This window comes from Struthio camelus, chromosome 5, assembly GCF_040807025.1.
Source record: "Struthio camelus isolate bStrCam1 chromosome 5, bStrCam1.hap1, whole genome shotgun sequence".
Lineage (NCBI taxonomy): Eukaryota > Metazoa > Chordata > Aves > Struthioniformes > Struthionidae > Struthio > Struthio camelus.
In genome coordinates, this window is record NC_090946.1 from 70,392,777 (window position 1) to 70,409,068 (window position 16,292).

General features: G+C 39.2%; 1 protein-coding gene across 1 annotated transcript in view; it reads right to left on the reverse strand.

Annotated features, from left to right (window-relative positions):
• Positions 1-20: 20 nt before the first annotated feature.
• Positions 21-16,292, reverse strand: part of BEGAIN (brain enriched guanylate kinase associated) — a 150,157-nt gene continuing 133,885 nt past the window's right edge. The window contains exons 7-9 of the mRNA XM_068947059.1: positions 8,722-8,829; positions 5,169-5,252; positions 21-2,119 (exon numbers count right to left, since the gene is read on the reverse strand). Of these exons, the coding sequence (XP_068803160.1) occupies positions 749-2,119; positions 5,169-5,252; positions 8,722-8,829 (1,563 nt within the window). The 3' untranslated portion in view covers positions 21-748. The remainder of the gene's footprint in view (positions 2,120-5,168; positions 5,253-8,721; positions 8,830-16,292) is intronic.

The following is a 16,292-nucleotide window of genomic DNA, read 5'->3' on the forward strand; positions in this document are numbered from 1 at the left end:
AAGGAAAAAATCAAAACATCTCCACTGGTGTCTTTTATTAAGTAATGCAAAATACAGTATTAATTATGACACTGCATGCATTTTAGACAATATAAATGCAAGCCTACAGAAAATATGTGACAAAGAAACCCTCAATTACTTTTGAGGTAGTATACAAGGGAAAATAGGAAAGCAGAAACACAGTGGATTAAAAGAACAAAATATTGGTATCACTTTGTGCATACATTAGTCACTCATAAATACATTTGTATGAAATAAGATACAATTCCATTCTCATTAAAAAATATACTTCTTCAAACTCACCATTTTTGTTTGTTCTGTTTTCACATGACATTTTATGGTATTTTATCAGGTGGATCTATTTTTTGTCACTGCCGTCATGATTCTACCCTTTTCCTCCAAGAGTTTAGGCACAGATGGCCTCATGCACAAAAATAAATAAGAAACCTGCTTGAAGGGAAAAGAATTCTGCTCAAATAGCTGAGGATAGTCTAATAAATACCATTTTGTTTATAAAAATATTTCAGGTTTATAAAAGAGGGGAGGGGACAGTCTCCCACGTGGAAAGGATGTCAAGTGAAAAGTGCTGTATAACATTTTTGAAGAGATTTTTCTTTTAAACATACAGTACCATTATGAATATATATTCTATAATAATCCTGTTTCTTAGAACCTTATTGTTCATTAGAAGTATCAAATGCTGTTTGTTTCCTTTTGTTTGTTTTCTTATTGCAGTTTTGGAAGATGCCTAGTTTAGAAGGGTTCCATATAATTGTGCTTTTGTAAGGCTGTCCTTCCGAGTCAAACCAGTACTCCCAGTCCGTTGAAACTGCTGCTGTTTGCTATGTATACCCGAATGGCTTCCTTGTTCCATGGAAGACTGGTGAACTTCTGATGCCTCCACTGAACTCTGATTGAGGGACTCAGCTGAGCTGTTGGGGCTCACGTCCACATATTCTCTTTTCAATACTGGACTACTTTCAATGTTTTTACTACTGCATAACTGGACGGTGATCCTTTCATTTTTTTGGTCTCTTGATTCTTTTGTTTTGTAAGTGGGCAACTTGTCCTGTTTGCAGCTAGTGCTGATGTCAATGTTCAAGCCACTGTCTGTTCTCAGGAAGCAAGAATCCACAAGTCTGCTTTGGCAGATGTCATCTCCTTCTGAGCAGCTATCTGCTTTGTAACTAGCATAGATGGAGCTTGTTCGACTGTCTCCTTTTTTAATAGGGCTGCTGTAGTACTGCTCTGAAAAACTACAGGGTGATAACCTGCCAGTGTTCCTGTAAGAGTATGCGCCAATGTCCTCCACGCTCAGTTGCCTCCATCGCCCAGGCAAGTCTTCTTCTGAGAGATGGGTACTCCTGCAGTCATTCCTCATTTTCTGATTTGCTAAAGCCTGCTGTGGTGTTATGGCTGAGAAATGAAAAGGCTCGTTTGCATAAGGAGGCAGAGTCCTCGTAAAGGTGGGTGAGTTCTCATTGTCATCAGCAAGCTCCATGTGCTGCACAGGTTTGGACTTGGCAAACCTAGGACTCCCCTGGTGCTCATAACCTGCAGGTGACTTTCTTTCAAACAGTTCATCTCGGTTGCTCATGTAGATCGCTTGCTGAGAGGCTGTCAGTGTATTGGCTTGGGCGTTTTCCTTTTCCTCGGATGTAACACTGAAGCTGGAATAGGAGCTGGATGTTGGCAAAGAGGTAATGTACTCTGGGAAGGCTTCGTGAGAGAAGCTAGAATGGAAACCGTCTTCTTCTACAGTGCTGTCAGTGGAGTTCTGGGACCTGAGGAACCCCACGTCTTTCACTTGCGTGTCCACACTCTGTCTCCTCTCCCTCCTCCTCTCCTCAGGGCAGTAAAGGGCAGTATCACTACAGTAGATGTCTGACTTGTACTGGGGCCTTTGTCCGAGTTTTCCAGCAGAATCCTGAAAATTAAGATCCCTTGTGGATGGGCTTGACAAATGTGAAGACAGGTTTGGATCTGGTTTTTCCAGTACTTTGGCAATAACACAAGTGGGTATGGAATCAGCGTAAGAAGTGTGGCACAAGGGGACAGAAAGGCTGCACCCATGTTTTTCCAGATGGATACTGACTCTTTCCTGAAAGTCAGATGGCAACTATAATATAAAGAGATGACAAAGGGGATGGGAGAAAAGGGTGCATGTCAATACTGGTATCTGCTTAGACTTATGCAATGCTAATGGATGAGTGCAATTTATACCATTACATAGTTCACTCTATATGGTTCTTTGACTAGTGCATTAATTCATTTAGCAATGGTTGCAATCTCTGTGCATTTCTGAAAATAAATGTCGTCAAACGACTTTACTTAACATTTGGAAATCTTCATCTGCTCCCCCACATGGAAAATACTATGAAACTGAAAGAATTCCTTCCAAATAGATAGAAATGTAGTAAACAATGATCTTAAAGAATGTAGTAAACAATGATTTTAAAAAGACAGGTAGGGAAATATAGTCTAAAGAAACACTGCAGATTTTATGCATGTGTGGTGTGCAGTTGGAACGTGGGGCTGCTGAGGTGTCTGCTAGGGTGAGGAAAGATGAGGAAGGGTACAATTATATTCTGTTCTTCTATCTTTCTGCCAGTTCCTCTTGCTTCCAACCCAGTGCCAAACCGGCTCCTGCCCTTCAGTGTTGCAGTTGATAAAAATGCTATTTGAAGAGGCTGGAAATTTGGTTTTGCTGCTGCTTGAAGCAGTGGTGCTGATTGCTGTGTTAGAGGAGTGTTTCTCTGTGTTGGGGGAGAAGCAAATCAAACCAGCTATCTTGCCCCAGCACTCAAACATTGCTTGACAGATTGACCACTTTTGCAGTTTCTTACTAAATTGACAGAAATAAGAGCTAAGACCTGAACCTACATTACAATTTCTATGGCAGACTCCACAAAATTAATCAATAAATCTGCTGGGCCTAAGAAATCATATAAATTTTGGAGAAAGTTAGGATCAATTCTGTGGACAGTGATTCCATCTGTCACATGGATCAGAAGAGACTGAGAAACTGCATTTGTTGTTGCGGTTCAAAAGTCGTATTGGTAATACCAAGTATGCTTACCAGTCAGATTTAATCTGCCTTGCCCATTTCAAATTTCTATCAGCAATCAGAAAGGGATATACCAGAGGACTGTTTAAGAGCTGTCTCACAATTTTTCTTGCTGGAAATCAAAAGAACTCATGTTTGGGCTCGGTTTACAACTTAGTTGATAACTGTGGTAGCTCCTTTGACATTCATTTTGATTTATATCGCCTAAGAATTTAGCCCTTGAGATCCTGGCTGAACTGATTTACTCACCAAGGTGAGTATGTTTGCCTAAGTAGAAATTAAGTTTTTTCTAGTCCAATTATTACCAAATAATGGGTGGTTACCATTATAGTCCTAACAATCACACTCCCTCCCTAAGTTTGTTTCTCTAGAAGGAGAGAATGGAATCCTGCAAATACTGAAGCCGTCCTCGCTTTTTTTTCTAAGGCAAAAGAAACTTAAGGGTGCCTCAATGCATGCAAAATATGGCTTGTTGTGAAATGGTGTTCCTGTTACCGTGGAGTAGGATGAGTACTCTTTCAACCAAGAGACCTTCCATGATATTTTGAATTAATCATTTTGTTGTTAATTAGCTCATATATCTTCCACTGGAAATGGAATACAATATTGCCAATCTTCTTGCAGACAGCAATGTTAGTCGTAATAAATAGAGATGCAACAAAGATTGAATAAACATGTTGTAAAATAGGACTGCTGTAAATTGCTATAAAGGTGTGGAAAAGAAATACAGATCATTTAACCCGAAACTGCTGTGTGGGATAGCTGTTATTTTAGTATACCATTACACTGCTGTTTGATCTATTTTATATGCATTACTTAGATTATGAAATGAGTTAAGAAAAAGAACATTCTGTTTTTGGTGTAATGCTGCATACTGGAATTACTAAAATGATATTGCTGTCATGGATGATACACAATCCATTGTCGAGCAATATTTGTATTTGTAAGGAGTTCATTGCCTCTGACAGTACATTCAGACTTGCTAAATTAATAAATGCTTGCAGTTATGAGCAACTCCCTATCTGATTGACTGTATGACAGTCTGTGAGAAATAGTGAGGAGATCCCAATCTGTGATATTTTGCTGTAAGTGGTTTCTAAGTATGTTTAAGGTCCTAAATCTTGCTAATGGGTATGATGCTTCCAGGTATGAGTAATGTCATGATGATTCCTGGATGTGAATTGCTAATGAAAGTTAGTTACTAGGAAAAAAGAAAATCAAGGATTAATATCTTAGTTAATTTTGGAAGTTCTCTCTCAGTTCTGGGAAATAACTGTGCCATTTGACAGAACGGTGTTGATCTGCCCTTATTTGCCAGAGCTGTTTAGTGCCATTAAGCAGTCTACTGGCTCAGAAATACTTTATACGTTTCACCTTGTTGTGCGTTATTCTGTCACATAATTGCACTAAACTGACAAGAGTGATAAAGGGAACACTTTTGTTTAGTATTAGTGACCTTCACCATAGCAATATATATCTGGAAGGTGCTATTGCTTTGCGCAGAGGCTTGCTTCCCAAGAGGCAGTCTTGTTCACTAAGATAGTATTTGTGTGTCTTTTAAGAAGTCTATTTCTCAAACCTAGTTTCCTTGGAAGGCATGATTATTAATTAAAGTTTTCACCTTGGAAATCAATCATCCAGTACTCTAGTTGCTTTAGAAAAATATATTATTTTTGTCAGTCTGTTTTAAATTAGTTGGACTGGAAAATAGCTTCAGGAGGGGAAAATTGATTAGATGATTAGATCAGCATCTTTGATGCCTGCAGGTTGTCATTATTCCACTCCCCCCCCCCCCCCCCCCCCCCCCTGTTTTGTACTCTAAAACCTTTATTTTTCAGCATGATCAGTGCAGGCTAATTCTACTGAATAGCAGAGTTTTTGGAAAAGAGTACCACCAAGTTCCGTCACTAGCTATGATTTTTGTTAACAGCTCCTTCAGCTACATAGAAGACCAACAGGTGTACAACTGCTCTCCCGCTGTTGCTTAAAGGGAAGACAAATCTAAGCCTTAAGGGCAAGCGAGTTCTAGATATATGCAGAATAGCCTATTTTCCATAAAACGTTTGTTTCTTTAAAGAATTATCAAGCTTGGTTACATTACCTCAGAAAGCTTATGTGCCCTGTCATAATTCTTGCTGCACTGGAGCAATTGAGCAGCTAAATTGCAGTCCTTCCTATAGAGCTCCTACAAAAAAAAAAAAAAAAAAGGCAAAAAATAGCTTGTTTTTTAAAGTTTGCATCTAGCTTGCGGCTTTCAGCCTTTCTCCCATTCCTGGGCAATCTTTTAAAAGTTGACTTTGGGGAAGTTTGGAGCATACTTGAACTTTTAAATACATTAAGATTTTCTCTATCTTCCATGGTCCGGGGATTTTTGCCACTTGGCTCTGTATGGGTGGATGAACAAAAGTACCAGACAGAAAATTTTGAGAGCTGTTACTTCAGAACATTTATCTGCATTTCATAAGACAGATGCTTACCACTAGGAACCAGACTTTATACTGTTAACATGCATGGAACTATGAAGGTTAAAATAAACATGAACTTTTAAGCTAAAAGAAAATTTAAGAACAAACAATGTTTATAGAACATCACCTGGATCAGTATGGAGACACTACTTTAGAAAATGCTGAAATAATCTCATGAGAATGTGGGAGAAATTCATTGCAGACTTTTTTTTTTTTTTTTAAAAAGTCCTTTACTGCTTTATGAATTTTTTTTTTATACTTCTTAGCTCCTTTCATATTTTGCAGAATGTAACTCTACACAAATTAAATTTCACTGCGCATATTTGATGCCACGGAACAGGATATTTTTACCGGATAAGAAATTATCATGAGAATTTCATGCAGCGAAAAAGAGAATTTAAAACAAGCTGGTTATATAATTTTTATTCTGAATGGCTCCCACAGCCTATTTAATTGGAAAACTAGGTACAGAAGTTTGCCTGCTTCTCCATACTTCATCTTAATTTAATTTGACATTGCATCCTCCAATCACGATGTTTGAGTTCCTAGAGGTAAGAGTCATGTGTTGCTTCTGACTAAGGTGCCATTACAGAAACGAAGTTGACCTCAGAAGCTGGCTTTATGGGTGAGCGTAGATGAGATACACAAAGCATAAAAACACTGTGGACAACAGGCTGTGTTAACCTGTAAACATTATAAAATGTTTATAGAGAAAAAAATGTTGACTAGTGAAATGATTGGAATTTTCTCTGGTGCTAATGTTGTCATTTCATTGCATGAAAATTTTTACTGTTCCCCTTTTTCCTCTAAAAAGTGGTAAATTTCCTATGAAAAGGAAAGGTGGAAATTTGCCTGTTTTGAAATACTGTTTTAAAGGTGTTCTGTAATAACAGGCTCAACAAGATGTTCCTGGGATTAGTTCGTTGTGAGGCATGTGAGGAGCAAATGTATATTCTTATGGTTGTTAGGTAATTTATATCTTCATATTCAAGCGCCTTTAGATCCTATTGTTTTTTTGTGCATGTGTGCCTTATACGTGCCCCTTTCTGCCTTAAATGTGATGGGGAAATAGGTTTCTCTCATGTAGACCTTGAATTTTATATTGGTACACGCTATCTTTGTTACTGAAAAACAGATGCCAACAGTAGAAATCCAAGGATTCGATTTGAAAGCAGAATCTGCAGCGTGTGCATGTGATTCTGACACGCTACACACTCACCCTGCACCTCATATATCGCTGCATGGTATAGCACAGACAAATATTCCAAATCCCTCATGCCATTACTAGGCACCTAAGAATAACATCGTTCCAGAAAGCAACCCTTTCTTTAAAAGCTGTGAGGGTCTGGTTCTGTGAAGTGGTTGCCATGGAGAGTACAAAAAGCACTTCTGGCACTTTATTTTTAGCAGCTTTAAAAATTACTACAGAAAACTACGTGCAAGTTGAATGTGCTACATGTACTTTGTTCTCAACATGATGGGACATGCCATGTGACTGGAATGAATTTCTGTCCTTTAATATTAATCTGAAAGGAAAATAGCCACTTGTGGGGCAACTGGAACAGTAATCGGCAGTTATGCCTAAAAGTATTTTCCATAGTCTTACACGTTATTTCTGCATCAAAAGCATGATTTCATGTCTGTCAGAGGAATAAGGGGAAATAGCATCCAGGGAAGAAATACTCGTGAATCAAAAATGTGTTCTCCCCATATGGGATTCTTCAGTTTAATATCTTCTTTGGTTATTATGTATAATACTAAAGGGTTCTTTCGTAGTCCTTTATTTAAAAAATTGGCCACATTTAACCTTTACTTTTCTTTGTGAAGCTACATAATTAAAGGCAGGACTTTTGTCTGTGAATTGGCCTCAGACATGAAGAAATGCTACTCTTTGAGGTTTCCAGACATTAACATAATGTTCAGAGTAATTCAGAATAATTCTAATATGTTGGAAGAAGAGTACTCTGTATTCTAGTTCAGTCTAAGTTGCCTTTTTAAAACTATCAACAATGAAAACATTTCTTCATATGTGGGCTCAAAGCTAACTCCATGTCATAGTGGAAGTGCAAGAATATTTACTGGGAGAGATTTACCATCTTTTATATAAATCTGAAATAAGTCCATTGATTTTAGCTGAATTACCCTGGATTTATACCTGTGCTCTAAAAACTTAAAATTTACCCCATTGCATTTACCAATGTCCTTTAATTAAAGATATTAGAGTTATGAAATAACTACTGTTTCAACACAGTTTCTGTAGAAATAAAGGACCAGATTGTGAACGCTCTTTTACCTTTAGAAAGCTGTTAATCACACATACATTCCTATTTACATCAACAGGCATATTCATGGGATCAAGTGCTCCCTGCTATGATTAAGAGTTCATATGGGATATGGAAGGACTGAATGTGAGAGGCTAAAGAAAAGGTATCAACAGAAACATATCTTGTGTAGATGAATTTTTTCTAAGTGTCGAAGGAATGGTATAATAATCAACCCGCCCTTTCTTTGTTGTCTTCCTCAGTTTGTCACATGGAATGAGCTTGTTTGCTAGCTGCAGAACACCTGGCAGTTTCCAGCTGTGTTTAGTGAGATGCAAGGTGACACCTGCAAAGAATATTCCCTGTTTCATTCCATGTAGAGCTGGGGAAAATCTAGCTCTCACTCCCTTCAATAGTCTGAGTGACCAAGCTGGGTCAGTTCTGCCTTCTCCTAGGAGAGCTCACTTGTGCTGGGCAACCCCTTCCAGGGAGGAAAGCCTGAAAGATAGATGAGCTGTGGGAAACAGAGGGTCTACACTGTGCCTATAATCCTCATGATGAATCCTCCCTGCGAGGATATGTCCACTGAGTAGCTCTGAGCATAGGCTTCAGTTAGTCTGCTCTACTAGGCTGAAACTTGTGGCAGACTCGATGCAGAGATATCACCATTTCCTAGAATGTTTTTTCTCATTAATTTTCATTTAGATATAAGGGGGGAAAAAAATCAAAACGAAGTCTCACCCCAGCTGCATGACTTAAGGAGAACTGAAATCCCAGATTGGTGGGAAACATCAACATAAATTAATTGTAGAGGTGGCAGGTTATCTTTTATGTAAACAATAAAAAATTATTCTAATTACATAGGAAGTGCATGGCCTAATTTATTTCCGAGTATAACCTCAGGATGTATCCATAATTAAATACTTACATTGTCTTCTGACAACTTATCTATTGTCACCTTGGCCTCTATTAAGTGATTATTGAGTGCAATTATTTCATGGCTCAAAGCCCGTTTTTCCTCTTCATAATGTTGACCCTGTGTAGAAAATGAAGTAAGTCAGTACTTTTTCTACTGTTAGAATATTCACGAAAAATATCCAAAGCAGCTTGCTGTCATTCATAAACCCAGATAAAAGCACAACAAATCAATGTTTCCTTTTTCCTAGTTTTCTGCTATTTTCATTCAGCAGGCGAGGCAATGTGCTTTGAAAATGTGGAGGTCAAATTGAACTCACGTTGAGAAGCTTACTCCAAAAGCTTTGGCTAGTATGTGAAAAAGCATTGTATTGAACAACAGCTAGTCCTCATTTGTTACAAGATAGGGTTTCTAACCTGGATAGGTTTTAGGCTTCTCTTGGCTTTTGCTACAAGAATGTTCCAGTGATGCCATTAGTTCCCATTCTTATCAGGGAGGAGGAACAATACTTAACAAGCAAAGTAGCTGTGTTTGAGCCAGTTTCTTTTAGCTGTTGACTGTGCTGGCTGCTTTAGAAGCCCTGAATGAGGTTTTTCATTTCTCAAGATGAATGTTTACCTGATTGTGGGGATAACATGCGCTAGCAGAACGTGACCCGCTGTGGGGTAATAGGAAAATAATCTGATTCAAACTTCTTTTTGCCCACTAATTTGATCTTGTTTTACCAGTAGCCTGTAACTCTTTATTATGAATGCAAAGAAATCATCAGGAAAAGTAAAGTGCCACTGGCCCTTCCCCTGTTGCGTCCCATTTTCATATTGCAGTGTTTATTGTCCACCTTATATACCAAAAATTTTTTTGCAATGATCATTTATAACATTACCTCCAGCCTTACATTACTATTAAAAAGAGCATGTGTGTTGTGGTAGCATTTGAACATGCTAGCTGAGATCAAGGTATCTTCCTTGTGCTCAGTGCTGCACACGGACACAGTGAAAGGACCTCTGCCAATTATCCGCAGGGACCTTTTAGAAAGCAGTCTTGCAAATGAGAATAGAAAGTAGAATAAACCCTAATGTACATCTATTTTGTTTTGTGAACTTACTCCAGCGACAAGTTTGCAATCGCCCTTTCCATTCTAGAATTGTTTAAGTAATTTGCGAAAGATTTTCTTTGGCAGACTGACCGTATTAGCTGCTGAAACTTCCCAAATGCCATATTGTCATGGTCACAGAGAAATATTGCACCAGCGCATGCATGCTTGGCATTGTCAGTTAATTGACAGCAATAGGAGTTGTATGTCTTGAAGTCTGAATAAGTATCAAGGTTAATTATCTGGCGCAAAGCACCAGGCTCTCTTAAGGAAGGGTGATTAAATTGGAAGTGGCAACTGTTATCCTAAGTTGCTCTTTAAAGAAAAACACATTCTAAAATGGTCTAAGCAAACCGCTACCTTGCTCTGTAGCATGGATATGATTGAGGTGTCTTTGTCATGGCCTGGCCTGGCCTTATTTTAATGTCTGCTTTTCTTTGGACTGGCTTCTCCCTGCTGTTCCAAGGATGCTCTCCTGAAGGCCCAGCTGTGGCTGGAGGCAGGTTCGGGCTCGGCGCCGCTCCTGTTCTCCTCCTCATTGCTCAGATTGCCAGTGCTCCTGCTAGCTGCTTGGGAACTATATTATGGAAAGCCAAAGTGTAGCTTTGAAGAGCACCTTGGGACTGCAGGAGTTCCAACCTCACCAATTTTAACAAGGCACAATCTTAGGGGCTATGTTTTTTAATTAGGTAGATCGACGTGGATTTATATGAGGCCCTTAACTCTCATTGATTTTAATGGGCACTAAGCAGCTAGGCACTTTGTAATCCTCCTGGACATCTGTGCACTTCTAGAAATCTGCCTCCTTTGAGAGTATGACTGAAGATTACATTTTCAAAGGTATTTAGCTGCTTAATGAGGTAGACAAGTGCTATATTGGTATCTCCAACCACCTAAATACCTGGGAAAAATCTGTCCCTTCAGGTTTCAAAGTCACTTCATGCTTTTGAAGGATTCAGGTCCACTGTGTACAAACTTTAATCTTTCAAATAACTGTTGTATTGAGGATTTTATCAAGCTTTGTATGACAAGCTGCAGTCAATGCCAGCGCAGCTGATTTGTTGGACTCCCCTTTGCCTTAAGCCCTTCTGATTTCAATGAGTGTTGCTCATGTATAACCAAAGTGAATGTGGTGCAATATATTTTGCAGTTCGGGAGAGTTTGTCTCCTCTAGGATTTATAGGCTTCAGCGTAGAGTAGAATTTGTAAAAGGACGGCAGATTCAGGCTTAGCAAGCAGTACCTTCCATTACACTGAGTAATGCTGAATCTGACTGAATTATGGTTTCATTTTGATTCAGGTACTGATAGCTTTTGAGGAGACGTTGTCCAGACTTGGTGCCTGACCAGATATAATTAAAAAGTAGGTTTTTGAACTGTCAAATTCACCTTGATTCAAATTTATATTTAATGGGTCAGCAGATAAACGCCAAAGTCACAGTCCTCTTAGCAGAGCTGTGGAGGAGGGAGCAGGAGAAAGAAAAGCCAGTCCTCTCTGCCAATGTATGTTGACATCCTTCTCTTGAGATAACTGTTGGTGACATGAGCAGAGTATCTGCTAAATTGAAGCAAAACAGGGCAGCCTCAGGGTGAACAGGACACTGAAATGCTTTGATATATTGACCACATACCGTGTGTTATACTGTGCTCAGACCTTTAGCCAGATTGTGGCACAGTGGTGGAAACAAGATGGCAGAGGTTTAACCATTTAACCCTTGGGGAAAATAGTGCCTTTGGGAGAAATGGAGGAGGCAGTTCTCGATCACTGCGTTAAAAGGTTACTCGGGGTTGCAACTCGAGCCCTCCAGTTGCTGTCTGACAGAGTCAGTTAAAGCTGATGGAAAGGCGGACAGGAGTCACAATACCAGTGTCGCAATTGAGAGTTACAAATAGAAAAGCGTATTTTACTTATAACCACCTCCTGAAGGACCCTTCTTTGTTCTATAGCTTTTAGAGGCTTGGTTCTCCTGCTCTTCCACAAGTCCGGTAGTCTCTCTCCTCTCCTTTCAGCACTGCTTTCTGTTCTGCAGGTCTAACAACCTCTCAAAAGTTAATAACAGATTAAGTTAATTAGGTTAGTGATATGTCAATAGCTTGCAGCTGGGCTGAGGACTCCTAAAGACCAATCCAAAATGCAACAGCTGTAGGGTGCAAAGGACTGGCCTACTGGCAGAACTTTGTTCAGAAATTTTTGTTGAATCAGCTCAAATCTGTCTTAGCTCTCCCTCCTCACCCAGCACGAAGCCAACATTAAGGAATACAGCTCTATAGTGTCTGACTAATTTGACAGAGCTGCAATCATGTGCCCACGTCCGAGTCTGATCAAATTTGTACTGCAGAGCGACTCCAGCAGTGCGCTGCTTTGGTATTAATGATTGGGGAACTAAGCACTAAGAGCCATTGTTCCTAGCCTGTATTTAGTCTGAGCCTTGCAGCTTCCTTCTGATGAATATCTGCTCTTTCCAACAGAATCAGGTGATATAATAAAGGCTGACTGTCTGTGTCTGTAACCTTGTGTTTCATATAATTTATACCTATAACAGCTACATATCTTCACAGATCTATAAAAATATAAGGTGTGACTGTCAAAAGCATTTGGTATCATCTAGTCCCTGGACCTGTTATTTGTGGTAGAAGCAGGGTGAAAAGAGTTTTGATAAACTCTTAAACTCTCACAGCATAATAGAAAAAAAGTGTATATTGGAAGTTAACAAAAGCTGGATGAATGGATCCTCGTGAGGCTTTCCTTGTGTATTAGTGGAGTGGTGAAGCCTCCTACTCTAGTCCTTTAGCATGGATCAGCCTAAAACTTGGTTGTCTCTGCAGTTGTGTTTTAATCTCCCTGTGTAATGATTCCAGCAGCTAGAGGGCGTCCTACTGTAGAGTAGTATCAGCCTCAAAGTTAAGGCTGCTTTCTGGCTTCTTTGCTATCCTGAGGGAGCTCTGAGATGTGTACAGACCTTTTGAATCCAATTTCAATTTTGTAAATAAGCAATGCTGGCCTGTGGAAATGTCAGATTTACTTTGCTGTGCTTGAAAAGAGCATTACTGTTCTTGATGTTCCTGTAAGAGGCTTTTCAATGCTACCATGATGATGCTAATACAGTGGTAATAGTGGCCATGGAGGCAGGCTCACAGCGTTCTGCTGGAAATCTCTCTTAATAAGAGGAACTTCAATGACAGAGAAAGACAGAGATGAGGTGGTTACAAATACCATCGAAGTGGTGCTTTTATCCCATCTTGAATGCCTGGACAGAGGTTTATTGCAGTGTTTGTTGATGTGGATTGCAACAGAACTCTGCTCCTTTTTTCTCCACTACTGTGCATTTCCAGAAGGAAGAAAGCACAAAGGAAAAATTCCCCACCTTTTTGGACCAGTATAACACTAGCAGTGCATTTCTCACAGAATACCAGTCATACTAATATTAATATATTAAATACTAGTAGGTGCTGTAAGGCATCTGTGAACCAACTGCAATGCGTTTACCGTTGTGGACTATAGTTGGGGAACAAGCGCTTCTAGGGATACATTTACAAAACAAGGTCTGTGGGTTTTATAGTGATATTTTATAATCCTACTGAAATCATACTATGAAGGATAAAAGAGAGCAGTTCTATAACAAATTATGGCTACCACATCTGACTCAACTGCTGTAACAACTGGTTTACAGCTATTGGAGCTGTTATGATATTTGCATTTTAATATCTTTTTTAATTAGGTAGTTGGTTATTAGCAAATACTGACATCTGCTATAGAAGCAGATGCTTTCTGTGTCATGCACAAAAAGATTTAATATGTAATTAATAAATTGTAGGTCCTAATAAATTAGGGAATAAATATGCATTGCATATGGCATAAGTTCACTTATGTTTCTCCCTGGTACACAGCAAAGACTTCAAAGAGACTCCAGTTTAGATCTGGTACACGTGAATGCATGTCTTTGGAGTCAGTGGAGCAGCAGCTCATTATTACACTAATAGTGAGGAATGAGAGCGTATCTATCACAAAGAAAGGGCACCCGGATGCTCTATGCATTCTCAGTGATTGTTCAGTGACAATATTTCAATGAGTGAGGACAAATACGTTTTACAGCATCTGTCAGCACGTTTCACACCATGGTGAGATAAAGATAAAGGCAGTCATCACTTAGGGAACTGAAGGCTGGGAGAGTACACAATACTCTCTCCTACCAGGGATGGAAACTTTTCACTGCAGCATAGAGTAAGAGTGTAGCTTAGTTCAAGCTTGTGTGCACTCTTATTCCCATCCAGGTGTGTCATGATCTCTGCTGAGCAAGACACTATTTTGAAATACAGTGTGTGAACCAAGAGACCTCTTAGCTGGCTGGGAGGTGGGGGGGATGAATAGGCCAGGGGCATATCCTGCAATGTAAACAAAACAAGAATGAGAAAACTTGTGGTGAAAATAAAACCTTTTTTTCTATTGTAACTCTTTAAGTTAACAGCTGTTCTATTTACAATACTTCCCCACAGACCACATGCATAACATATGTTTTAGCAATTGGCTCATAAAAAGGCAAAAGATGGTTTAGATTTGCAGATATTACTGGGTATTCTGTGCAGTAATTCATGATTTTAAGCATTACTTCATGTTAGTTTCTGCTTTGCAGCTCTTCACATTGCTATGACGGATTTTTAAAAAGCTCTACTACGTGTTTGTGTGTGTGCATGTTTATGGGTGTTTTGAAGCTATGTGAGCTAAGAGTTTAGATATCCATAGCTAGGCTCACACTCACATGCACCCACGAACAGAAACTGTAATAAAAGCACAGCAAACTGACAGGGTGAAAACAACAAACAAAAATAAAGAAAGCCACTTCAATAAATAATGAAACTATGCCAATTGATACCAGCTTGACATGATTCTTGGAGTGTAGGATTTGGTGCTGATCATTGTTTGACAGTGCCATTCGATAGCCATTACGTTTTTGGTTTTACTTCTTTTTATAATGACTTTATTTTAGTTTTACAGCAAAACAGGTATCCAAAGGAGCTATTCACTTAGAGACTCATTGAATCCACAAGTCTGTTTAAGCATGTGTATCTTTACAGGCAGCTAGAGAAAAAGAGCCAAACATTTTGCTGATTTTAGGTAATTCTTTGTCAAGTTACAAACAGAATTGCAGGAACCAGTAGGGACTTATGCACAGTCTGTGGCAGAATCCTGATGACACTGTATGATAATGTACCACTGTCTCATCTTGGCTTCCCACTGCAGTAATCCCCATGACACCCATCCTTGTCTCAACACCTCTTCATGATGCTAATAAAGCCTGGCTTTCAGGAATGCCCTTACATTACGGTAAGGAGTAATGACTAATTCATTATATCTATTCTATGGTTTATTAGATATTTATTTAAAGTAATTTTCTGTTTCCAAGCTGCCAAGGCCATAGGCAAGGCTGCAGTCTTCAGAGACAAAGTTACAGTATTCAAGATTTTAAAATACTCGCTGTTCTAGCAGGGTCAGAGAATATATGCCATTGATGTGTCTTGTGCCTGAGGCCTATTGCAAGAACCCATGTCATGCTGGAGTTCTTCCACTTAAAGACGACACTGGCAGGAATGTTATTCCAACATAACAGACCTTTTTTCACAGAATCGTTTAGGTTGGAAGGGACCTCTGGAGATCATCTAGTCCAACCTCCCTGCTCAAGCAGGGTCACCTAGAGCATATTGCCCAGGATCACATCCAGACGGCTTTTGAATATCTCCAGGGAAGGAGACTCCACCACCCCTCTGGGCAACCTGTTCCAGTGCTCTGTCACCCTCACAGTGAAGAAGTTTTTTCTCAGGTTCAGATGGAACTTCCTGTGGTTCATACTCTCTCCTACCAGGTTTTATGATAGACAAATGGGTAAAGGGAAACAACAGCTATATGGGGATTGGGTTGGCTGAGGAATAGACTAGATTGTCTGTCATAGCTTAATTTTTCTGTTTTTCTAATTTTAACTAGGAGCTCATCACATTAATCAGAGTTATGTGGTCACAGTGAAATGAATGAAATGGAGGTTTCACTTGAGCTGTTGGTAGGTAACAATTCTTTTTCTCTTTGTAATGTTTTTTTTATATGAATAGATAGAAAAGGAGAAGTACTATTACTCCAGACCACACAAGGTGGCTTCATCAGGCTTGCAGCTTGAATCTGTCACTCTAGTGACTGATCATTTGATGCTCAAACTTTCTAGCCACCTAGGTTCATCTGTGGAAATGGAGAAATTACTAGAGATAGGATATTGCTTAGACTCTCTTAAATGGACTGAGAAGAGAAAGACGCATTAGTTTCTCTGGATGAAGAAATAAAGTGGCTTTGGAGGGAAAACATGAAATTCTAAACTTTGGAATCTTATATTCATTCATATTGATTGATGTTAGGATGATGAAGCTAATATGCAAATACATTCTAATTAGAGTTGACTGCATAAGCAAGGCCAATCTCCTAACTAAGCTAAACAAAACTAAAGCTAGAC